This window comes from Lucilia sericata, unplaced genomic scaffold (genome assembly GCF_015586225.1).
Source record: "Lucilia sericata isolate MDLA Ls3-8-SP2 unplaced genomic scaffold, ASM1558622v1 Contig001065F_arrow, whole genome shotgun sequence".
NCBI classification, from domain to species: Eukaryota; Metazoa; Arthropoda; class Insecta; order Diptera; family Calliphoridae; genus Lucilia; species Lucilia sericata.
Window position 1 is genome coordinate 62,284 of NW_023995042.1, and position 26,377 is coordinate 88,660.

Below are 26,377 nucleotides of genomic sequence, written 5' to 3' on the forward strand. Positions count from 1 at the left end.
GTATTTTGTTTTTGCTTTTTTTTTGAGTATTTCGTTTCGTATGTTTCATTGCCTTGTGTATATTGTTTTTGTTTTTTGGTGTATTCAGTTTCGTATGTTTGGATGGCTGTTGGTTTCATTGCCTTGTGTATATTGTTTTTGTTTTTTGGTGTATTCAGTTTCGTATGTTTGTATGTCTGTTGGTTTAACTGCCTTGTGTATTTTATTTTTTTTTGTGTGTTTATTTCGTTTAGCGTTGTTGTTGTTCGTTTTGCTATTGCTATAATAATGATATAAACGGGAAAATGAAATAAATTAAAATTTTATAGAATTGATTTTTTTTAAACACACTGTGGTGAGGGGTATATAATATTCGGCACAGCCGAATATAGCACTCTTACTTGTTACTACTTAAAAAAATAAAAAAAGTTATATTTTTTTAATATAATTCAACATATTTTTATTGTTTTTTATTAATAAAACATTAATAATTTGTTTTTTTTATCCAAAAACTATTAAATATTTTCTAATTTTTTTGTTATAAAAAAGTTTTGTTTTGTAAATCAATAACTTAAACATAATATTACAATATTAATTTATACACTACATAACAAAAATAAAATAATTATTTCTACACTATTTTAAAGTTCTAATTTTATTTTAAATCTAGTGTTTAATATAAATGTACTTTTATTTGATTATTTCTCTGTAAAAAAACAATATGCATATAAATATAAATAAATTATAATACAAACATATTGATAGAATTTTTCAAAGTAATTTTTAATTAATTAAGATATGAATGCTAAACGAAGGCAGACATTTTAGGCAAATAAGTAATTAAGGGAAAAAAGTAACGAAATTTTTTTCAAATTATTAAAAAGAAACAAAATGCAAAATTGGTACGTTATTTTATGATTTATAACATGATTGACAGGTTTTTTGGGTTATTTTACTAATCATATTTGCTGTACATAATCTATTTAATACATTAAGTCATTATTTGATATATAGCATGATCTATCATATAGTTTTTCATGTGTTAAATCTGGAAAATTGTTCTTATTAAGTTAAATTACTCTTAAACGAATAGGATTTGATGTATTGAAGGCGGCCAGCCGTTTTGTATTCGAGCAGGTTGTGTATTAGTTGTTTCATTAGCTTATATTATATAAATGCTAAAACGTAGGCGTGTAATTGTAGAGGGCGGGGGGGCCAGCAGAGTTTTTTTTTTTTGGGCGTAATAGCATTAACAGTCTTGGTTTGTTTGTTACTTTTCATCAGGCTTAAAACTTAATGGTTTTTCCTTTCGAGGGAAAATTACATTTATACTTATAATATTAAGTCTTTATTTTGTATCACAGTCGTTATTGGTTGCGGGTAAGGAATTATTAGAGTTTGATGAATCATCCTTTAAAAGGAGGGAGTCATCAGCCCATTCCTATATGCGTTTATTTTTATTTGGATGTATGTATTTGCAGGAATTGCCTAAACGACAGTGACCACGCATAAATGCTTTGCAAACGCCATTATTGTTAATGCCTCCAACGCCACCGCGATTATTGGGACCAGGACCAGCTGGTCGCCAATTACCACCGCCGCCGCCTCCATTATTATCTTGGAAATTAGAGCCACCACTACGCCAGTTACCGCCACCATTGTTGCCGCGATTGTTGTTTCTATTGTTGTGGCCGCCATTCATCATATTACCCATGGGGCCCGGACCCATGCCATTCATCATGGGTCCATTGGGACCCATAGGTCCGAAATTGTTGGGTCCATTATTGAAGTTAGAGGGGCCATTCATGAAAGGATTGTTGGGTCCTCCCACATAATTATTTGAAAATTGATTCATAAAGTTCTGAGGAGGACCATTGTTCATCATATGACCAGGACCCATGGGTCCAGGACCGCCCATATCCATTATGGGACTGCCATGATTGCCGTTGAAGGGATTTCCCATCATGGGACCATTGCCACCCATGGGCCCACCCATATTATTTGCTGGTCCCTGCCATTGGTTTTGTGGACTATTTTGCATTTGTGGTCCATTGGGTCCCTGATTTCCTGGGAACTGATTGACGAAGGGATTAAATGGATTACCCGGCGCCTGCTTATTGTTATTGTTTACATTTGGCATGGGTCCCGAGTTGCCGAACATATCCACTGGACTGCCTAAACCACCGGTACCTGACATGACGCTATCACCCTGTTTGGGTGAGCCACGTGGCTCTGGCCAAGGCATGCTGGTGAAATCATTAACAGCATCCGGATTACCGGTTAAATCATCGAGGGGTATGAGTGGCACATCATGATTAAAGGCGGGTTCAAATTCTGCCTCAGCCGGTGAGTCGGGTATTAAGGCGTGAGTAAAATACAAAGCTCTCAAGGTAGTCAATTCTCGTTCCGCTTGTATTTTCCTCTGCTTCGATTGATTACCCTCTGGGTGGGGTGGCACATCATCTACCTCCACCAAAGGCTTCCAATGTGTTTGTGGTTCCATATTGTCCTCTTGATTGAAACCACGTCTTGCCATCACAATAGCATCACGTTCGTTAAAACGTTCCAGATTTTTCATATCCATGAACGAGGTCTTGGTAACATTACAACGTTCATTTTCATCCAATTCAAAGTAACGTACTTGTTCCAGCGTCTCCTGAGGACGCCAGGTTAACTTCTTTTTGGGTCCTTTGCGTCGGTGCAGCATCAAAACACCTGGTGGACCATTAGGTCCACAGCCAGGGCCAGGCTTTTTCTCCTCCACCATTTCTACATCATTTTCTTCTCCTCTAGGAGACGTCTGTCTACTAGGAGAACTAGCACTTTCGTTTGACTTTTTCTCTTCATCATCTTTTGTTATATCAATAGTAGTGCCGGCCACATCTGCACCATCCAATTTCTTTTCTTGGGCCACCTTTTGTTCGATGTCTTCTTTGACCTTTTTCAAAGGTATATCATCATCGTCCTCGAGATCTTTATCTTCAGCTGTTGTATTTTCTTCTGTTGTTTTTGTTGTAGCGCCAGTTTCATCATTTTCCTTATCTGATTTGGAATCTTCTGTTTTTGATTCATCCAAAGTGTCTTGATAAAATTTCAAAGGCATTACTTTGGGGGCATCAGGTGAGGTTGGTGATGTAGGATCTTCTTTGCCATTAACTAATGGTGTATTAGGACGTTTACGTTTGTTGACCTTTTTGGGTCCAGTTGCTGCTGAGAGAGCATCTGAGAAGAGGTTGGTTTCTACAAGTGTTTGTACTAGAGAAAAGGAAGAGAAATAAGACAATAATTAATATAATTTGTTAACGAAGAGAGTTTCGAAGGGATAACAAGTAATTAAGAGAAAAATATTATGTTGTAACGGAAAGGCTTTTGCTTGTGATGAGCTGAAAAAGTATTAAAATTAAAAAAAAATTATATAATTTATAATATTTTAGTGTGGTAGGAATATGTTATGCAAATTTCCGAACAAGGAACCTTTATGAAACTAATTTTTAGAAAATTCGACATTTCATTCGTTTGATGGTGGCAATAAATCTTTGCCTAAATCGTTTATCTTGGTGAGCAGTAATGATTTCAGATTGAAATATTCAGTTTCAAGTATTGACTGACATCTTCAAAAGAACAAATTTAATGAGATTTATACCATTTTGAAAACTTGAAATAGGGATTTCATTTATACACTTCAATAAAACGTTTTAAAGAAGTTGAGTCGCTCTAATCGTTTCTTCTACTAAGTCTTTATCTTTTCATTAACACACGATATATAATCATCTGAAAATCTATTTTGAAAATGTTCATAAACATTTAATGCTTTGTATAGGAATTGCAATACATTTTAACAAAAAAGTTTGTATATTTTTAACAGGAAAACATTTCCAAAGGAAAAATTTAACAAAGAAATCAACTACTGGGCACGTTTTTCAATTTACATAAAGGCTAAAGCTTATGAAGTGAGATATTTTTGTAATATTTGAAAAGTTAAAAAAAGAATGTAGTAATCTTAGAGATACTAAATCATGATCAATTACAATGTGATCACAAATACGCTTCCAAAGGTTGCTTTCAAAATATTTTAAAAACTTTCGGCATTGAAATGATCACCATGCAAATGCGAAACTTTACACTATGATCTTTAGTGCATAATGAAAGTTTGTTGATGAAAGTGGAAGAAGATCTTGTGTATATCTCTGAGCATAACAATGCAAAGTATTCGTCTATAGTTTGGTTTTAATTTGTCAAAGTTTCTAAGCTTTCTTAGTCCATTAATCAATAAATTAAATAAATAAACATTTGGTATAATCCTTTGAGCTTGGTAGCAGTTTTTACTTGAAAACTGGACTAGAACTAGTTCAGCTAATTTTTGTCAATAAAATTCTTTTATTCAGCTAAAACTTTTTTTTAATATAATTACGTTTAAGAGGAACATTTTCTGGGAAAAAAATAAAACGAATATTATTAAACTTAAAAAGTTTAAGAATTTCGATTAAATATGTTAACTCACAAAAATTGGTTTTATTTAATATAAAATTTACTTAATTCTGTTTATTTAAACAAAATGAAAAGTTTATGTTAAAAATTTTAATTGAAAGATAGCAAATGGCTCTTACAAAGTGATTTTTCATTCCGTAAGATGTCATTTAACTTATTCGGTAAGAAAATATTGGAAAAAGCTTAATTTTTGATCAGAAGAGAAAAATTCTCTAATTCTCAGTTTTCGATATAAAATATTTCGAAACGAAATAAAAGTTTTAAAACAGTATTATATAAACGAATCTAAACGAACTACAATATCAATTGATTGTGTAATGTGAAACATATTTCTGATCCTTTTTCAATGTATTAAACGATAAATATGATCAAATATTGAGAAATCTTGATCATGATTCGAAATTCGAACATATCTGTTTTCGAATCAAGTTAACGGAGAACCAGTATAAAGATATTTATGATAAAATATTCTCGAGAAAATCGAAAAAAAAATTTCAGATTTTTTAAAATCTTTCATTTTTTGTAATAAGTCGAATAAAAATATAAATATTGTAATAGTTTTATGAAGTGTAATCGATAATCCGATTAGAAAATAACAGACTTATTTGATCTGATCGTACTGGCCGTGACTCGAATCAAAGTATATGATTAAGTTTTCCGAAGACTACACGATTACCTATTTGATTCAGAAAACTTTATCCGGCGCAATATTATTTCTAATTCGGATGAATTAGAAGAAGCATGATTAGAAAGAAAAAACACATAGAATTTAAGTTTTAAATTTGTTTGAAAATCGGTCGAATATAAACATTGTTATGAGTTTGCAACTCTGAACTGAATAACAAAGAAGTCTGTAACAGATAAGTCCTATTCTAATTTAGGCGACTTTAAAAAAGTTTACTTTTAGAAAGTGTAATAGCTTAAAATCGAAAATCGTTTCAGTTTGTATGAATGATATATTAGGGGGCTCATAATCGATATTTGAAATGGCATATGATTCGATTTTAAACAGTTCGGAAGATTTTACTATAATTTAGCTGAGAAAGCTATTTAGTATGGTTATGCATTCATTTTTTTCAATATAGAGAAGCAGCAGCTTCAGTAGGATCGCTCTAGAGGTTCTACAACTATGCTCGATTATTAATCTTGTTCTAGATTTTATTAAATCTATTCATGTTTTTTGAAGCTTTTAAATCCATTTCCTACAATTATTCGATTCTAAGACAACCCCCAATATATTAAATACATTCATCCTTATTAGGAGAGTCGCAATCGTTCCGAAAATGTGTCGTTTTTTACGAATTATATAACAAAAACGAATTAAATTCGTTTGTACTTAACTTTTTCGAAAAATTTGATTTAAAAAAACGAGTACGATACGATTTGTAATACGACGCTAGTAATAAGGGAGAATTGTATTTCGAAAGCATTTTCGTTTGAAACAAAATACGGAGTAACCCCTTAGAGATGCTTCGATTCGAAAGGAAACAAATTTCAAATCCGTCTTTCGTAATGTACAATTTCGAAAATATTCAATATCGAATCTTTATAATTAAGCATAAAACTAATAAAGTAAGTTTTAGCATAATCGGAAAAAGGATCTGAAATTCTTTTTTAAGCAATACTAAGAGGCTTTTAATGTTTGTATATAGAAAATGAAGACAATAAGAAACTAGTCTGTGACAAGCTATTAATATTGAATAACGAAAAAGACTCTTTTTAGACAAGTTTCTGACTTGTTTTATGAACTCGAATGAAATTAAAAAGTTCTCTATTAGTTATGTTACTCTTCTTAATGAAAAGTTCTCTTTTTATACGCATCGTTATTTGTTCCTTAAAGGATCTATTAATGTTCCACTAATCGTAATAATGTACCATGTAATAACATGTTTAATATATCAAATCTGCGCATGTCCTTTACTTATGTAAGTTAATTTGTGTGTATAACTTATTCATCAACCAATTATCAAAAATATATAGCGGTTTTCAATGTAAATTGCTACCAAACTTCAAGGACTAACCAGAGCTCAATTTTTTTGTATTCGTTTTTTTTTTTTTTTTATTGTTGAAAATATCATTTTATTTGTTTTAAGTTTTTTTCTTCTTTAAATTTAATAATTAAAACTAATTATATTAAGAGAAAATAAAAATAGAGTATTGTATACTTATCACATATCATATTTACCACAGTTCGGAAACCTTTTTTTTGTAAAAAAACAAAAAAATATCAATTTGCTTAAAAAAATGTATAAAAAAAAATGTTCCAAAACGTATGCTGTTTGTTCACCTTTAACTTCAGCTTTAACTTCGAGGGATGAACGGGCACACCCACTGCTAGTAGATCTGTTGCAAGGGGTAGGCGGTGTTTGTAGGTAGGTTGGTGCTTAAATTCTATATAACATCACTCTATATAAACACTTTATAAACTTTACGCAATCACTTTTATAAAGTTATGTAATTTGTAAATAAATTTAAATTTCGAACATTCGCGTTTAATAATGTATATTTGTTTTTGTATTTGTAATGGTTTAAACATAGCGTTATATAGGAAAATTATAATGCGAAGGAATCTAGCTCAAGTTTCTGTTATTGAATCGCATGCAAAATAATAGCAAGAATCTGTTTGCATAATGCGGAAAAGTTTTGTAAGGAAAAATTAAACTTCGAAATTAGAAAAATATATGGAAACGGCTTCAAATAAAACTAAAATTTTATTTTTGTGACTCCTTATGATTTAGAGATTATTTTAAAAGCTTTTAAAATTTTTCGAACATAATTTCGAATTTTCGAACATTCCTTAAAAAGCTTCTTTTGTGAAAATACATTGAGAAAATACTTTAAAATTCATGTATTTTCAAAATTTTAAAGTTCGAAATTAGAAAAATGCATGAATCGTCCTCAAAAATAAATCTAAAGTTAAATTTTTGTGACTCCTAATTTCGAATTTTCAAACATTCCAAACATATTTCAAAAAATATTCGAACATTCTAAAAAATGTAGAAATTGGCTTCGAAATCAACTAAAACTACATTTAATGATTCCTTATGAATTTGAGATTATTTTAATAAGTTTAAACATTTTTCGAACAATAATTCGGATTTTCCAAAATTTGGGAACATATAAAAAATTGAAAATTTTAGAAATTTTGAAGAATTTTAAGCATGTTTGGGATTTTGGACTTTCGAGTTTAATTTCAAATTTTTAAACAGATCTTGAGCTTAATTATCGCATAAGTGATCGAAAAACCTTCCATATAGAAAACCATTCAGCAATTCTATTGCGTTTTCGTATTCCGATTGTGTGTATTCTGCATTATGATCGTAATAAGTTATTTGACTGGCGGATCTTCGAATCGAAATGCAGAGTATCAAAGTTGACAAACGGAGAAAACATCGACTCGAATTGAAAAGCAGAATAGGGCCAATTTTGAGAATTCTCTTGTTCCAAGCATAATTTCGAATTTAATTTAAAATTTTACGTAATTGTGTAATATTGATTGTAATTTGGAATGATAGCATTCAATATCGAAATTTTGTTGAGTTTAGCATATTTCGAAAGCGAAATGTGTTTTAGATTCGAAAGCTTATTCGATCAACTATGAGTTAATTCGGTAACTAGTTTCTATATTAGTACCAAATTTTAGTCTCTTTGGGCTACGGAATTATTGATTCTTAAGTCTAAGGGGTAAGCTCCCAACCTCAAGAAGAAAATAGTTTCGAATTTAAGAACTTAGAATCGTCCTTCCAGAGAATAACTCGGGAAATTCGAAAGACTTTTCCTTTGAATAGAAACATAGAGTTACTTCTCTGAAGTATCGATTACTTTCGTAAATGCGGTAAATGTTTACATCCCAGCAACAGTATTGCAAAAATTGGTTGCTGTTACGTGCTTAGCTGTTGCTGTGATTTGCTACTGCTAGTTAGCTGCGCTTTTTTATCAATCTTTTCTCAAAATTTAGGTAATAAAATGTATCGTTGCGTTGCATCTGATGCGCAGTAGGTTTGGAAATATTTGATGCGCAAAACATTTTGAAACACGCGCCACAGCTCAATTTCGAACATTTCAATAACGCCGAAAAATGAATGAATTTAAATATTTTGTTAAACGTTACATTTCCTTAACATAGAGAAAATAATTCAGACCGATAATTCGATTCAGAAAGAAAAATTTGCATGTGTTACTCCTTATTGAGAGTATCATGGTCGAAATCATTGTCCTACACAGTTTTCTTTGGTATTATGTAATCATTGTTGAAGTTATTAACTTCAATGCAACAACGAAACTCGCAATAAGTTCGAACTCATTTATATAATTTCAATAGAAAAAATCCATCAAATCTTGAATAATACATAGTGGAACTAATGTTCAATCAGTCTGATTAGGGAAAAATATGAAGACTTATTAAAACTTCATGTATTGCCTTATTAAAAAAAACTTTTTATATATTTGAATGCTCATTTATATTTTCCCTGTTCTGTTCCTATCTATTCTTAAAAATGTATTCCCTGAGAAAAACCTTATATATAAAACGCCAGTTTTAAATAAAGAACTTTTTTCATACAAATATACACCATTTAGCACATTAATAATTTAAACGTTTTGCAACACTACATTATATATACTACTACTTAGCACAGACACATTTATAAAGTGTCTACGCTAATGATGGATGACTTTTGTTTTCATTAGGTTTTTGTTTTTGTTCATGTTTTTGTCTTTTTAGTTATTGTTGTTTCTTTTTTTTTAACACCACCACACTGTACATTTTTATAAAAAAAATAATAAAAGCACCAACGAAGAGATCAAACAAAAACAATTTTGCGATGACTGAGCGAGAGAAAGCAACAAACAAAATCCACCACAATGTCTCTCATAAGCCATTATTTAAATTATCACATAATAACAACAACATAGTGTATGTGTGTTTGGAGGCAAATGATGACGCATTTGTGTAGTATATTTCTTTGTCCATTGTCCAATCACCATTGATGAGTCATCACTACAGCATGTTTTGTTTTTTCTTCTTCTATTCTCTTTCAATTTGTTTACATACATTTTGAGTTTTAAAGAGACAGAGGGAAGAGTGTTAACAACACGTTTACTAGCCTTAGCAGGAGTAGGAGGCACAGTTTACCACTTGTTTCTGGTTTTTTTCTTTCTATAAACTCTTGGTATTTGTTTAGAGATTTGTAAAAAAAAAAGTATTAAAATTTGTAAATGTAAGAAATGCGATACTTATAAATGCATAAAAAAGCAAAAGCCCAACAACAACATAATTGTTTTCTCTGTAAATAGACAAAGAAAAGGAAAACGGAAATTAGTAACTGTTTCCAAGGTAAAATACTTACTCTTCTTGGGTGGTATTAATTTAATAGCGCCCGGTTTCTCATTGGCCACCGTTACATTGTTGATGTCAATTTTGGCTTTCTTTTCCGAAGGCAAATCCCTAGGCGGTGGTGAGGTTCTTTTCAGCGAAGAGGGCAGGGAAGATGGCAATACTGTACCAGGTGGTGTTGCGGAGGAGGGTTTCTTTAGGCCTTTGCGTGAAGGTGGTGGTGGTGCTTCTTCAGTGAGACCATGCGAACGAAATTGTGATTTATAGGTTTTCACAGTTTTCGCTTTCTCTGTGTCTTTTCTAATTTCTATAGACATGGAGGCTTTTTTGGAGGGTATTGTTATAGAAGTGTGTTTGGGGGAATTTTCCTCAGACTCATCTCTTGATTTTTTAGGTATTTTACCAAGTTTATCCAAGGAGGATGATGAACTAATCTTCTCTAAGGTGTTTTTATCCTTATCCGATTGCTCCTGTTTATCTTTACTTTTGGATGAAGATGATGAGGACGAAGACGATGAAGACTTTTCTTTATCACGATATTTATCCTTAGAACTAGATGAAGATGAACTTGATTTCGAAGAAGATGAACGATGTTTGCTGCTAGAACTAGAACTGCTACTACGATCCTTATCTTTACTGGAACTAGAACGCTCCTTATCACTGCGGTGTTTATCACTAGAACTACGATGAGATGATGAAGATTTTGATTTACTAGACGATGATGACGAACTCTTCGACGATGATGATGAGGACTTGTGACTAGAAGATCTATGACTGGAAGAGGATGATGAAGACTTTGATGATTTGCTATCTCTGTCTTTATCCTTGTCCTTGTCAATGCTGCTAGTGCTGCCTCGTCTCTCTTTGTCTTTAGAACTTCTGCGATCTTTACTGGATTTGTCTTTGTCTTCTGAAGATTTTTTCTCTTCGGTTTTCTTGTTGTTATCTTCCACTTTTGTTTTGTCTTCTGATCCACTGTCATTGTCTTTTTCAGTTTTGTCCAAAGAAGAACTATTATCATCGGCCTCAGCTACAGCGTTCGCATTATCCCGAGTAGCTAGCGATTCATCGTTATCATCATCAGCCGCTTCATTTGTTTCTGTTTCTTCCTCCTCCTCTTCTTCTACACTGGATTGAGCTGTGGTCGTGGGAGCGGCTGTTGTTTGTGCTGTTTTGGGAGGAACTTTAGCTAAAATAGATTGACCATCTTTAATGATAAACTTATAGACTAGACCAGATTCACTGGCTTTCTTTTGGGCTGGTGTTAAAGTATAATTTGTTACGGTAGCTTCTGTATCAACTCCACCCAAAGGATCTTTATCATTTTGCTCAGTATCCTTTTCTTCTTCCTCCTCATCCTCTTCTTCATCTTCTATTTCTTCCTCTTCCTCCTCTTCTTCTTCAAAATCTTGTACTTTTTTTGCTTTTCTATTTGCTTTTGTTTTCTGCTGTTTAGTTGCAACTTTTTGCTCCTCCTGTTTTTGTTGTTGTTGTTGTTGTGTATTAGTTGAATTTTGATTTGCTGTATTAACCATGGCTGTTTGCTGTTGCTGCTGTACGTTGACAGAAATTGCCTCTGGTGCAACAACTGCTACAGTTGGTGTCTTAATAGCCTGTGTTGCTTGTTGTGTCATATTTGTTGTGGGTAATGTTGCTTCAGGATTTTCTGTAACCACCTTAAGCCACTGTTCGACGAGACGTTTAGCTAAAATGCGTACACCTAAAATTAGAAGTAAGGAGAATTGGATTGTTTTAATTAAATTATAATAAAATTAAAACTAAAAGAGAGGGTATTTATTGTGTAATTTAATAAATATATATTAAATAAGTATTAACATTTTTTAGCTCTGATTTTAAACAACTTATTGAAATTATTTATTAGTTTCATTATTAGAAATCCAAAACGAATTTCTGGAAGTTTTTATAATTCCGAAATGGATTTTCATATATTTTTCCATGAACCTGTAGAAATTTCATTGGTAAATGTTTGAAAAAGGGTGTGTTTTATGAAGACATTAATATTGCTTTAAAATATGAGTATTTTTTTCCTTTAGTAACGGAACTGGTCAGCGAATCTTTGCTACTCTGAATATAAAAAGTTTTATAGAAGTTTTCAAGTCTTTAAATAAAGTTTTTTTTTAACTTTTTCACATTTTCCGCGTACAAATAAATGGTGAATACTGGAGTTTACTTTTTAACTCGATTTAAAAAGCAAATTTTACAATTTATATGGAACGTGTTATCTTTGTAATACGATGTAAGCCCCAGTATTTTCTTCCGCTTTCTCTTTTAACCCGAAAAACATTCTATCGCGAATATTCAGAGAACAATTCATCGTTATTAGTGTGAATCGCTTACAAAATCTGATCATAAAAGTTAAAAGAAGGAATTTCTGCATTTCGTTTACGTTTTCGCATGTAGTCTCTCAGCATTGCGATCGTGTATTCTGTATTATTCTAATACAGATTAATATAGAATACCAAAGTTTAAATGCAGATTAGGTAGGTGTGATTAAACATTTTAAGTCTAAGAAATCAAATCCATTTGAAAATATTTATCGGGACCGAAACGCTTCAAGTCAAAGTCGAAACAAATCGAAACATTGTTCCTAAGTATTCTGCATATCGTTCATGTTTTCGCTTTCAGATAAGGATCGAAATGGAATTGTAAAAAAAAAGGGCATTACGATCGTGTCGTTGTCATTGAGGATCGTCAAATCTAAATGCCAAATGGAAAAATTTTCTATACGTATTTAAGTGCACAATAGGGTTGTTTATAATAAATTTTGCTCAAATCCTTATACTAACCAAAGAAAATTTTTATTAATTCTTGATTAGTTATCACTAACCTAATCACGTGATAACTTTTTCATCAAAGTTTCTCATAAAAAGACGATTTATTATCACATATCCTAAAATTTTCCTATTTTCCATATTTTATTAGACTAAAATTATATAAGTCTAATATAGAAAGTAAAACCCCATTGAATATATTAAAAAAATATCAAGATCTTTATAATTGTTTAAAATTAATAATTTCAAAAATCTTTCTCAAGGTCAAGAGAACATTTTCATAAAGCTTACCATACACAAAGTAATATTCATATAAAATATTAATTATTTAATTAAGAATTCGATTGAAAAATATAAAAATTTTAGGAGATTTTTTAACACTGTGTTAAAGAGTAAAGTTTAGGAAAAAAAATATTCAAACACTTGCTGAGTTAAAACAAATTTTCACAATATTTTTTAGCACTTTGTAAAAAAAAAACGTATACACAAAACCACCTGAAGGTGTGTAATCATTTCAAGCACACATTCTTGAATGCCAATTGAATTGAAAAACAACGTTCACTTATTGCTTAGGTAAATCGTAAAAAGATCTATAGATACATACTACTTAGAGAGAGAGAGAGTCATAGACAAATTTCTATTCAATATACTAATATGGGTTACAACATTCTTTTTCTTAGGTACTAACTGATAAGATCATTGGAGAGTTTTACGGAGATCTTGTTATTTTTGTGTTGTTTAGAACACGTGATTTGTAAGTGTACTCTGAGTAGGTATAATTTAAACAATAGATTATTTATCTAACCATTAGCAAATCTATATATTCCATAATCTACAGTATATATGGAATGGATTAAATGAGAGCAGCTGTGAGTTTACTACAAGCTGGTTTTGTTATCAGAAAAATGGGTGTTTTTTCTAAAGCCAAAGAAGGAAGAATTATTTCAGTAAAACTAAGATGAACTGATATTAGTTTGTAGTTTAATTTAGTAAAAACTGTTAAAGTGCCACAGTTTTAGAAGACATAATACTGTGTTTGTTATTGAAACCAATAATTTTTGTTCGACTTTGTGAGCTCCAGAACTGATTCCGTTGCAATCGTTCTATGGAACGGTCAGCTATCTGTTCTTTAATTGATTCTATTTATTCATAGTTGTCATTCTAAAAATTAGTTCTAGTAAAACTTACTTTTTCGACAGAACCATTTTGCAACATCATCTTTTTTCTGCCATATTTGTTTGAAACAGTTAAGTTTGGAACCAATTTTAAGAAACAGTTGATAAAATATCATTGGCTGAAATATATTAAGAAATATTTCGAAAAATCACCACAATTTCCTGTTTAAATTAATAGAAATTCTCTTTATAATCACATTTCAACACTTAGCAAATTATAATGGATTTTCTGCCTCTGCTACAAAGCGTCATAATCTTTTTGCGATGATGAGTGTCATATATAAATATCATCTATTTAACTCATAATTATTGAGAAATTGATTATGGGAATTACAAACGCAATTCTTAAAGTATAAAATCTAAAAATTCAAATTTTATAATTTTTAATTTCCGTCTCCATAAAGTGCTATTAATCTGAATATTTATGCATAGCGAAGTCGATTTAGTTATATACGTCTCTCAGTTCGACCTTAGAATATAATTGGGATCCATTCATAAAAAAACTAATCACCAAGTGGAAATCGGACTCGGGCCTAAATAATATTCAATTAATAATTAAAAAAAGTCTCAAATCTTTATAATAAAATATGATAAAAAAAAAAAACAGAAAAGTTATTATTTTGAAATTTGAAATTTTTACATTCATGAATAACATCTGATAACAATTTGAAGTTATGTTCAAAAAATTCATAATGTTCTAAAAAGTAAACTTTAGATCCCATGAAGTATTTTAAAAAAGTTCCAAAAGTTGCTTGAAGTTCGAAAAAATTTCAAAATTTTTAACATAAATATAGTAGAATATAGTTAATTAAAAATATTCAAAATGGGAAAATTTCTAATTATTTTAAATTTATTTTCATCATGTCGGAAATAAAGAAACGAGAGGGATAATAATGAATAACATATGATTGCTGTCAAAAACTTTAATTTTCCATTTTTGTTATATTTTATACGAGTTAAAACGTCACGGCTACCATTTTAATTGCTTTTCCTCGTTCAGCTACAACGATCTTACGGGTACGATACGTTACGGTTGGGTAATTCTACCTTAATTACAATAAAAAAAACGTAATTCGTAAGAAAAAGTAGAATCAATTTCATTTCGTCCCAATTCTTTACGATTGTATGTATTCTGTCTGAATTAGGATCGTATCTATGTTTTTATAAGTTGATATTTTAGTGAAGGATCATCGAATCGAAAAAATGCCAAACCGGGAAAATTTCGATTAAAATTGAAAAATAAAATAGAAGTGATTCTTAAGGAAGCTTCTTTAAATAAAGTTGATTTAATAGCAGAAACTAGTCCGCATAGACCATGGCGTACCAAATGAATGTCCAGCTTGCGATAAGGGTCATCATGATATCTATCACCTAAACAGCTGTCACCCTTACTTCACTCTGATCAATGGATGTACGAATTAATTTTATAGAAATTGAAACCCCCTGGGGATTAGAAAATTGTAGAGTAGTTACGTTACAACATAACTACGTAAAAATGGAACCATGTCCGAATAAATTTAAAAATATTTACAATTTCATGTTTGTTTGTATTTCGTTTTCTTTATAGAAATGTTAAATTCTACAAGGTCTTTAAGATATTATTGTTTCTCTTTTCAAATGGAAAACACAAAAGAAATTTAACCCTAAAAATCTGTTTGTACTTTCAGCTGCAAAAAAAATCTTTAAACATATTTTTAAGATTAAGAAATCATTAAATACAAAAAGTAGGTAGAAAGAAGTAAATATCTATACCGAAACGAATACTGATTTCAAATATTTATCATTTTATCTACCCATACACATTTTTAGAGTAATAGGTAACTAAGAACGCATGACTTAAGTCTGATACAAAGTATTTGTCTTGTATTTTTTGTTATTGTAATACCCGTATGGGACGAATATTGATTTTTTTCGCTTACAACTTTCTTTGTATGTATTTGTTTCTAAATTTGCCTGCTTCATATTTTATACAGTTTAAGTATGAAAATTTTTCAAAATTCCCTAAAATTTAGGAAATTTAGAAAATGAAATCAGGATTTTTCTAAATGCGCGTCTTTAAAGTGAATTTCATCCTAATTAAAACTGGAATTATTTTCGTATTAAGATTCTTTAGAAAAAGTAAATTTATTTTAAAGTTAAATCACTTGGAAATGGAAACTTGTTGGATTACTCTTAAAGTTTTATGAAATCTCTACTTAAAACTCTATAAGTCTTATCTAAAATTTTCTAAAATTAGAAAATAATTGGGATCTGGTATAGAATAGAATAGAATGGTTCTGCAAGTCTTTTTCTAACAAATAGGAAACACTCGAATTCGGTTCATCACTATTTGAACTTTTTTCAAATGGAGGCTATAGTTATGATGCTGTTTACTTATCATATAATCACTGCTATCGGGATAAAATTCCAATTAATTTTGGGAACAAAGTTGAATAAGGCTCTAGTTTCAGTCCTTCCTATTTCTCTGTCCTTTATAGGTACAAAACCCGCAGAACCGAAATCTTTAAAATTTTAGGGGAACTGAGATATTAGCATGTCCTTAATTAGGACCGCTAATAATAATTATCAAAGTAATTTATCAAATAACCCTCCTTGATATCCTGTAAAAGAATTTCTAATTTATTAAACATTTTTCCAAACTTACCTTCATTACCACCATCTTTGCAAAGACCCTTAACAAGTTTGGGTGCTGAATTGATTTTCAAACGATGAACATCGACCGGACACAATAGCAATAATTCTAAAATTTCCTGCACTAAAGGCCAATTCATGGCACGTATGGCATCATTTAACCAAGTATAAACTAAAGACCAACCCCCAGCACCCATAAATTCGCCCAGTAGTTCGGTTTTAGTACATTTTAAAATTTGTACATAAATGCATTTGGAAACTAATTTTTTGGAATATTTGGTCATTAAACTGTAAAGAAAATAAACAAAAATAAATAATTACAAATAAAGTTCATTGTGAAAAAAAAAAAAAAAAAAATACTAAAAAATGCAACTCTGTATCAAAGAAAATGTAATAGATTAGAAGCTTTAATCACATAGATTGCAAATAAAAGTATGGATTTTTTTTCGTCATAACTCACCTGGCCAATCTTTTAACTTCTCCAGCACTTAAGATACCACCATTATCGTCCAACAGGACTTTAAGGCATTTCAATAATTGTATGGGCACTATGCGTGGCTAAAATGTTTTAATAGAGAAAAACAAACAAAAAAGAAAATCATTAGTTATGGACAGAATTAAATTACAAATAAAACTCAAATTTGTTCTTAATTGCGTTTATTTATTGTTTTTTTTTATTACTTATAGTTAAAACTAGTTATCAACTTACCATTTTGTATTAATTTTTTTGCGTCTTCTGTTTAAAACTGCTTCTTTAAATTTGTAATAGAGATGTTTTCCTTGTGTTTTAATACTCCCTTGAAATCAATAACAGTTGCTGTCTCTTTTTAAACATGTTCTTTTCTCTATTTTACTTTATTATTAAACTGCTGCGTAATTTTCTTTCCACAATAGTAATTGTTTTTGAGGTTATGTAAGTTTTTTCTTCTTATATTGAAAAAAATATTTTTTGTTTTATTACAATAATCTGCAAAATAAAATAATAAGCAATATAAATTATTTAGCATTGAAAATAACTTTCACTACATCAATTATTTGTTGTTTAAACAAAAACGACGACCTCCAGAGCACTTGAAAATAAAAATCCAAACCCCCTCCCACGTACTTTATTTGTCAAAATGACTTTATTTTATTATTTACTAATAAAAATTACCTAAAAATATAATTATTTTTATTGCAAATTGTATGTATGTGTATAATTAGTATTAATAGAAAATTGGTGTTATTTTATTTTTAATTTAACACGAGTTCCACTTTAATTTTTCCGTGTATGTGCTCTGCTGAAATCTACTCGCTGAACTGTCAACAGTTGAACACAAAAAATGTCAATGTTACTTACATATTTGTAGTAGATTAGAGCCACAGGGTGTTTATAAATCTAACAAATGTTTATTTTTGCAAAGCTGCCATATTTTATTTTCAGCTATTATTTTTCAGGCTAAAAGAAATATTTAGATTACAATTTATTTTCCAATTTGTATATAATTGTTTTCAAAAATCTTAAACAGCGACACTGAAATTAACAATGTAATTAAAGAATACACATAATTTTCTATAAAATATCTATAACTTGGATTTTTTAATTTGTATTATTTTTATAGTTTTTGTTTTTAAAAACATCTGGCACTTTGTTTTCTAAACTGGAATTTTCCCATTAACACCACATTCAAAACACGTTTTTGAGTTTTGAAATTTTTGAAGGTCACTTGAAATTTAACGATATTTTAATGATAAAAATACCAGTTTTGTTATTGCAGGAAATTTTATTACAAAGTGTTTACAGCTAATTTAACTTGAGCTATTTTTTTTTTTGTAATATAAAAATTATTTCTGATAGAAACTTAAAGTGAACACAACTTTTTGTTGATTTTTCATTTGGAACTCTATTTTAAAAACCCACACCGACGATATTCAGCCATATTGCCTATCAAATTTTTTGGTGAAATATGATTCCTTTTCACTTATTGTTCGCTAACTTCATTGATGTGAATACATTTCTCCTGTTGTGAAATTTTCTGAATAATAATCTGTTAGGAACAATCAACTTAAGTCGTCAAGTTAAAAAACCTATTTTCCCTCTAAGGATATTAAAGGGGAACAAAAATGTCAATTTATTGACGAAAAATTAGAAAACTGGCACAAATTTTGTAATTATCTTCAATATTGAGGGACTGTATTAAGTTTATAAAAAGAATATACTATAAACATTTTCAGTTTTTCTAAAATATTGGGAAAACTTTCCAGATGGCTTCAGCAACCAGTGAAATGCGAATAGGAAATAGCTTAACCCCATCATTACTCTGAATTTAACTTTAACTACAAGATTATTTTACAAGATATGGTTGTAAAATAATCTTGTATTCTTAATTAGAATTTAAAATTTTTCAATACAAATTAATTGAAATAAAAACATTTTATTTCGAATATCAATAAATGTTATCTTTAAAGCAATTTAATGGAGTAAAAAGAAACAAATTGTAAAAAACACCAGAATGTGTTTTGGTTCATAACTATCATTATATAGTTAACTAAAATAAAATTAAATTATGAGCGATATCTCGAAAACCATTACGCCGATTTTAAATAATTTGTTGAATTTGTCTTATACATGCGCCAAAACTGTTGTTTGGAAAATATATTGGTTTTTATGATAATTAATTAAAGCCTTATTTATAAACAAATTTTTATTTTATAAACTATTTATAAATCTAAATTTGTATGAATGAAAGTATACATATTTTTAAAGCAAATTTGAATTACGAATCTCTTGTCTACTAATTATTTGAATTGAAATAACATTGTACATTAATTTTAAACAAGCGGTAAATATTCTCCCTGCCAAATTAATAACATCTGGCAACGCATTAATTAATGCATAAGTAAAACGCAACTCTGCACCATAACAAACTGAACATACCTCTCAAATGGTTTGTGACTTTGCTTAACGAAAGAAATCTCTGCCTAGCAGAAAAAATCTATTACAATTTTAAAACAAAATGACGAAATTGATGACGCCCTAAGACGCCATTTTGTTTTCACGAAAAGAAAAATATATACGTACGTAATTTCACAACTTTACCATATTAGGAAATATCCAGAATCTCATAACCTGCCAACGAAATTTTCACCAACAATTGGGACTTGTTGTGGTCACTTTTACCAAGACCTTTTAATGATTTCACAGATTGTTTTGTTAATTTGTTTAAACGCAGCTAATTACTAAAACCTATGAATCATTTTTAATTACTTTTTCTTTGTTCAAGTGCTCTGTGCTTGCAAAATCTCTTATAAACTAATAATAAAAGACTTGCAGTTAAAGTAAAAATTTTATATTTTTTTCTCTATTACTTTACAACAGTTCTATTTTTCTTTTGTTTTACATAAATATTTTTTTCTTTGTTAATTTTTTTTCAGTTTTATGTTTTTCTTCCGAGTTTTACCAAATCCACGTCCAACTCACCCGCAATCACAAAATTATCTAGCATTAATAATCAGGGTGCACTTATAAGGTGAAGTCAATTCTACAAAAACAACAAAAGTAGATACTTCTGTCAAAAAGTTTACATGTTGCCACCGTGTTTTTTTTATTTATATTACAAAAAGACAATCCCACATGCCCAAAATTCTCTTCACGTAAAGTAAATATGTATTATAAGATAAAATTTATTAAAAATTATACATGAATTGAAAAATTATTCACAAACAAAATTTTTATTTTATAAACGGTATTTTGTATGGAAATTTTGTTTTATAAACCTTTTATAAAATAAAAATATTGTTTGTGAATTAGGGGGTTAGAATATTATTTATTATTTACTTATTAAAAAAGTAAATAAATTATCAATTAAAATAACAAAAAATTAGTATTAGATTACAAAATTGTAAGAAGTAGCAAAAATACAAATTATATACATATTATTTTTTAACAGTCAATATTGGGAACTTATAATACCGTGTAGGCCTCTACTATTATCGTATAAGAAATATATAATGATCTTTGTAGAAATGTGACCAAACCACTACCATGGAAAGTTGTCAAAAATTAAGATATCTATGATAAAATAGAGTTTTAATAATTTTTTTTTTACAATTGTGGGATGTTTGTACTCTCAATTGATTAGTAAAAAGTTCCCTATAATTGATAAAATAGATGCATATTTAAGACAAATAGTTTGTGCAATTTTTTAGTATTTCGCACAAATTTACTATGGTTTAAAATGAATATAAAATTTATTTATTAATTTTTTGTCCTAAAAATATAATGAATCCCTAGATAGATGTACATATTTTTTCGGATTGTGGCAACTCTAAATGGTGTACTTTGACAGTTGTATCTACCTTAAATAAAAAAAATTAGTGATCAGCTGTTGAATTGACTTCACCTTATAAGTGCACCCTGATTAATAATAATAATTATTGCAAGGTTGCCATCACGGGTATTCAGTTCACCCTGGTTGCCATATTCGATTATTTTCAGCTATTATTTCACAGGCTAATGTTAAGGAAATTAATTCAGATTTTGTTCAATTTCTTTTACAATTTTTATAGAATTGTTTTCAAAACTTTTAATCAACGGCACTGAAATTAATAATGCATTTAAAATACACATAATTTTTTTTATAAAATATCTATAATTTAAAAAAAAATATTTTTTTAATTTGTGTTATTTTTAATTAGTTTTTGTGTTTAAAAATATATGGCATTTTGCTTTCTGTGCCCCGTTTCTGTAATTCTCGCATCGAGAAAAATTCATGATCATCTTGTGTAAAACAGGGTGCATACAAGAAATTTAAAAATTTCTTATTAAATTTTAATGAGTACAGTTTAAAAATAATCAGAGTCACACTGTTAAAAACTGCAAGACTATTATAAGTTTTTTGTGTTCAGCCTGTCCAAATTACTACTTATTTTGCAACAGAAAATTATCGAAAATAATCGAGTTAAAATCAATTTTTTTAAAATATATCAAGTTTTACATTGAGAAAATTTTCTATTTTTAAGATAGCGAAATTTCAAAAATGTTAGAAAATCGAAAAAATTATATTTTTCTTTTGAAATTCATATCAGGGATGTGGAATTGTTTGCTGAATATTTTGCCATGAAAATCTCAATATCATGAAAATGAGATATAGCGACTTTTGAATATAGTCGCTTTATTGTTTCCTCAATTGTACGCTTATTTTTTTAAAAAATTGAAGTGGTTAGGCCTGGTTATTGAATTAATTTTTAAAAAATTATCAATTCTTGAGAGGTGAGGTTAGAAATTCCTCCAAAAGTTGAGGGGCAAGATTAGATTTTATTTACGAAATATATCTTTTACATTACTTTTAAGGGTATGTTTAAAATAACGGCTATTGAAATAGAGAGTTACTAGAGTCGCCATATTGATGAACGATTAAATAGAAAATGTTATGGAATCTTTTGATAAATCTGAGGGAAAAGTGTCAGCTAGAAAGAACGGAGCGAAAAAGGGCAGCTACTAAAAGAAAGCCGAACGAGGAAAGGAACTACGACGACGGACGGACGACGACGGACGGACGGACGGACGGACGGACGGACGGACGGACGGACGGACGGACGGACGGACGGACGGACGGACGGACGGACGGACGGACGGACGGACGGACGGACGGACGGACGGACGGACGGACGGACGGACGGACGGACGGACGACGGACGGACGGACGGACGGACGGACGGACGGACGGACGGACGGACGGACGGACGGACGGACGGACGGACGGACGGACGGACGGACGGACGGACGGACGGACGGACGGAGGACGGACGGACGGAGACGACGGACGGACGGACGGACGGACGGACGGACGGACGGACGGACGGACGGACGGACGGACGGACGGACGGAGACGGACGGACGGACGACGGACGGACGGACGGACGGACGACGACGGACGGACGACGGACGGACGGACGGACGGACGGACGGACGGACGGGACGGACGGACGGACGGACGGACGGACGGACGGACGGACGGACGACGGACGGACGACGGACGGAGGACGGACGGACGGACGGACGGACGGAGACGGACGGACGGACGGACGGACGGACGGACGGACGGACGGACGGGACGGACGACGGACGGACGGACGGACGGACGACGGACGGACGGACACACGGACGAGGACGGACGGACGGACGGACGGACGGACACGGACACGGACGGACGGACGGACGACGGACGGAGACGGACGGACGACGGACGGACGGACGGACGGACGGACGACGACGGAGGACGACGACGGACACGGACGGACGGACGACGGACGGACTGTACGGACTTACGGTACTGACTTACTATAGGTAGTACTTAGATTACTTACTGACTACGTACGTAACTTACTACTTACTTACTTACTTACTTACTTACTTATTACTTACTTACTACTTACTTACTTACTTACTTACTTACTTACTTACTTAGAGTTGCCACAATAACGGGATACCTTCAAAAATCAGTTTTTACTTAAGGTATTTTTAGACTACAATACTGAGTATTAATACTTGTCAAAAATGTTTGTATCATAATACAATTTACTAGTCTAAATATAATTTGTAATTTGATTTTCAAAAATATTACTGATTTTTTTGGCATACGGTCGGTATTCATAAATTTTTTGAAACAATTCAAAAACTTTTTATTTTCAAACGTATTCGGTATGTATTTTATAAATACAATAAAAAACAAACAAAAAGTATAAAATACATTAAAAATAAGAACAAAAAGTGCATAAATAATTGAAAATTGGATAAAAAATATTACAAATATTATAGTGTAAACATAAAATGTATTTTTCGGATTGATTTTTTGAAAATGCGAATTATTTTCATAATATTTTTAATTTTAAGTTTGTTAATACTCAGTATTGTAGTCTGAAAATACCTTTACCCAGCAAAAAAAGTGTGGAAAAAGATGTAGAATTTTCATCACAACTACCCAGCAAAAAATAATTGATGTCATACTTTACAAACCACATCTTAATCACATCTTAAAATGCGATTTCATATTTTTTACTTTTATAAACCAAATATTTCCTTACAAATGAAACCCCAGTTAAAAGTGAGGAAAGAGATGTGGAAAAGTCATTACAAATAACATATTTGAAGTACATCAAGATTTGGTGAAAGAGTAGTGAAATTTACATAAGCGTGTCATTAAGAGAATGTGTTTTATTTTTGACATCCAAATATCGGATTTTTACTGCTTCTAAAAATAAGATCAGATGTAGTTCAAAGCTGCCAAAAATGAACAACATCCCTCCAATGACACGCTAATGTAAAATTCATAGGTTTTACACCCGAATTTGAAGCACTTCGGGTTACTAGTTGTGATGAAAATTCTACATCTTTTTCCACACTTTTTTTGCTGGGTAGTAACCCGAAGTGCTTCAAATTCGGGTGTAAAACCTATGAATTTTACATTAGCGTGTCATTGGAGGGATGTTGTTCATTTTTGGCAGCTTTGAACTACATCTGATCTTATTTTTAGAAGCAGTAAAAATCCGATATTTGGATGTCAAAAATAAAACACATTCTCTTAATGACACGCGTATGTAAATTTCACAACTCTTTCACCAAATCTTGATGTACTTCAAATATGTTATTTGTAATGACTTTTCCACATCTCTTTCCTCACTTTTAACTGGGGTGTCATTTGTAAGGAAATATTTGGTTTATAAAAGTGAAAAATATGAAATCGCATTTTAAGATGTGATTAAGATGTAGTTTGTAAAGTATGACATCAATTATTTTTTGCTGGGTAATTAAAGTTTAGCTTTTTTAAACGCTCAAATGACAACTCTTTTTTGGAGCCGAACAAGAAAATTTGTAAAAGTTCGTTGACGTCGTCGGTTTCGTTTGGTTTTTCTTTTGAATTTTTTAATTTAATTTAATTTAATTTAATAAAAATAATTAATATTAAGCAAATTAAGTTAAAAATCGTTATTATAAAAAGTTTATAAATTAAATAATATAAAAAGTGTGCATTATATCAAGAAATAAAAAAATTACATCGTATAGAAGAATACGCGGGAATCCTTGTTAGCGAATGAAAAAATTTGTTTATTTGTTAAAAGTTTCGATAAAAAAAGCATAATAGAGTAGAAAAAAGTTAAAAATATGTATTTATATTTGTTTAATTAGTAATTGAGTGATTTAAATTAAGTTATCAAAAAAGGAGATCGTATAAAGTGTGTCGAAAAAAAGCGCGGTAAAGTTAAAAGGGAGGCTGAAATATTGGAATTTTTTGGCCGGATGGAGAAGAGATATGTTTTGCTTACTAATGTAACAGGTAAGAGCAAATATTTTAAAAGATAATAGAGAAGACAATTGAAAACTACAGTAGGTATTCCTACTTTAAGGGAGACCAATCGAATTTCATTAAATTAAGTCGTGACTGTCTGCCCGTTAGTCGAGCTGGCTGACAGCTTTTTGTGTGTAAAGTCTATATTAGATTTGGAGTGTATTAGACAATTTCCAGATAGTCGGCCGCACGTCCATTCGACAGGATATCTATGTATGTAAACGTTGAAGATACTTCAATGAATTTTCTTAACTACCTAATAGGAAATGTTTAAAATTGTTCCGTTATACACATTTCATACAGGTATAGGGGTTTAAGGTTCATAGAGGTGCCGTAGTTAGCTTTAAGTTTACACTAATATTGTTATCTATAGGCAACTAAAATCAGTTCAGAAAATTACCAATTTTTGCGATAAAATTGTCCATTAAAAGTCCATTTATACAAACTTAAATCTATTACTTCATGAAATAGCCTTGAATTTTTCAAGAAGCTCCCAACATTTAAGAGATAGATTGCATTCCTAAATTGCACCATTGACAAACCTTAATATACAAAATGAAAACTTTCAATATTTGTCTATAACCACATATTAATCTTTATTATAAATTTTATTAAATACAGGAGTGCATCAATATAAATGTATTCGTATGTAGTATGTGTGTATAATTTTTTATAAGAGTATTCAATTTCTGTTTTATTTTTACAACTGAAATTCCAGTCAGTGTTTTAATTTTTATTTCAAAATTGTTTTATTACAAATATACAGCTTGTTTTTCTAAAATGAAAATTTGTCTTCGTTCTTAAAAATAACGAACGAAATTGGCTTTACGTTTTTGTAACGAAAAAATAAATTTTCATGTGAGTGACAACGAAAGAGCTTTATTTTTCGATATATTTTTGGTTTTTAGAAAATGAATTCGTTCGTAATAAACGAAAGAAATGTCAGAAATAGACGATAGGCAAAGGCCTTTCGTTTGCCCAAAAAACAACGAAAATTTTACCAAAATACGTAATAATATGTGGCCATTTGAACCAGAATGTAATTCGCAATACAAACCTTTAAATTTCTTGAGACATTCCATACAATTTTCATGTTGTTTTTAAAAAAAACATTTTTTCATAATTTCAATTTTTTTCTAAAATTATTTTATTTTTGTTTATTTTTTAGGGTTAACACCAAACACCTTATTACTACATGAAAAAATATTTAAAAATTCAGAAATGAAATACGTAGGCAATAATGTTCTGTTACGATAGAAAAAGCTCGTTTCATTTTAGACATTTTTAAACGAAAACTTTCAAATGTTTTATAAAAACCTAATTTTAAACTTGATCGTAATAAAATGAAATGTTCGTGTGAGAACTAAATTGTTTTAGAAAAACAGGCTGATAGTTTTTAAATGAATGTTTTTTTTTTTTCATATTGTGCGTTCATATGTATTTTTGTTTGTTTTATAAATGAGTATTTAAAAACCATTATTTTAAAACTAATTTCTACACTTAAATACCTATAAATGTTTTTATAGATTAAATATTGAATATTTGATATACAATGAACTCGAAAGTAATAGAAATTTCCTTGAATGAAATGAAGAAAGTAAAGTTTAAGTATAACAGCTAACAGTTAAAACTGGAAGACAGTGGATTAAA

At 30.5% G+C, this 26,377-nt stretch overlaps 1 protein-coding gene across 1 annotated transcript; it reads right to left on the reverse strand.

The window, feature by feature from the left end:
- Window positions 1–990: 990 nt before the first annotated feature.
- LOC119609827 (serine/threonine-protein phosphatase 1 regulatory subunit 10-like) lies at window positions 991–17,755 on the reverse strand. Its single transcript, XM_037964790.1, has 6 exons — window positions 17,554–17,755; window positions 17,110–17,367; window positions 16,861–16,958; window positions 16,414–16,688; window positions 9,816–11,522; window positions 991–3,234 (listed from the first exon to the last, which is right to left on the reverse strand). The coding sequence occupies exons 2-6, from the start codon at window positions 17,110–17,112 to the stop codon at window positions 1,421–1,423; spliced, it is 3,897 nt and encodes a 1,298-aa protein (XP_037820718.1). The 5' UTR covers window positions 17,113–17,367; window positions 17,554–17,755; the 3' UTR covers window positions 991–1,420.
- Between the last annotated feature and the right edge of the window lie 8,622 nt (window positions 17,756–26,377).

Excerpts from the sequence above, each read along its gene's own strand:
- LOC119609827 (XM_037964790.1), bottom strand. Across the intron at positions 11,523-16,413 it reads CAAAGATGGTGGTAATGAAG|GTGTACGCATTTTAGCTAAA; the intron begins GTAAGTTTGGAA and ends TTCTAATTTTAG. Across the intron at positions 3,235-9,815 it reads ATTAATACCACCCAAGAAGA|TACAAACACTTGTAGAAACC; the intron begins GTAAGTATTTTA and ends CCTTTTCTCTAG.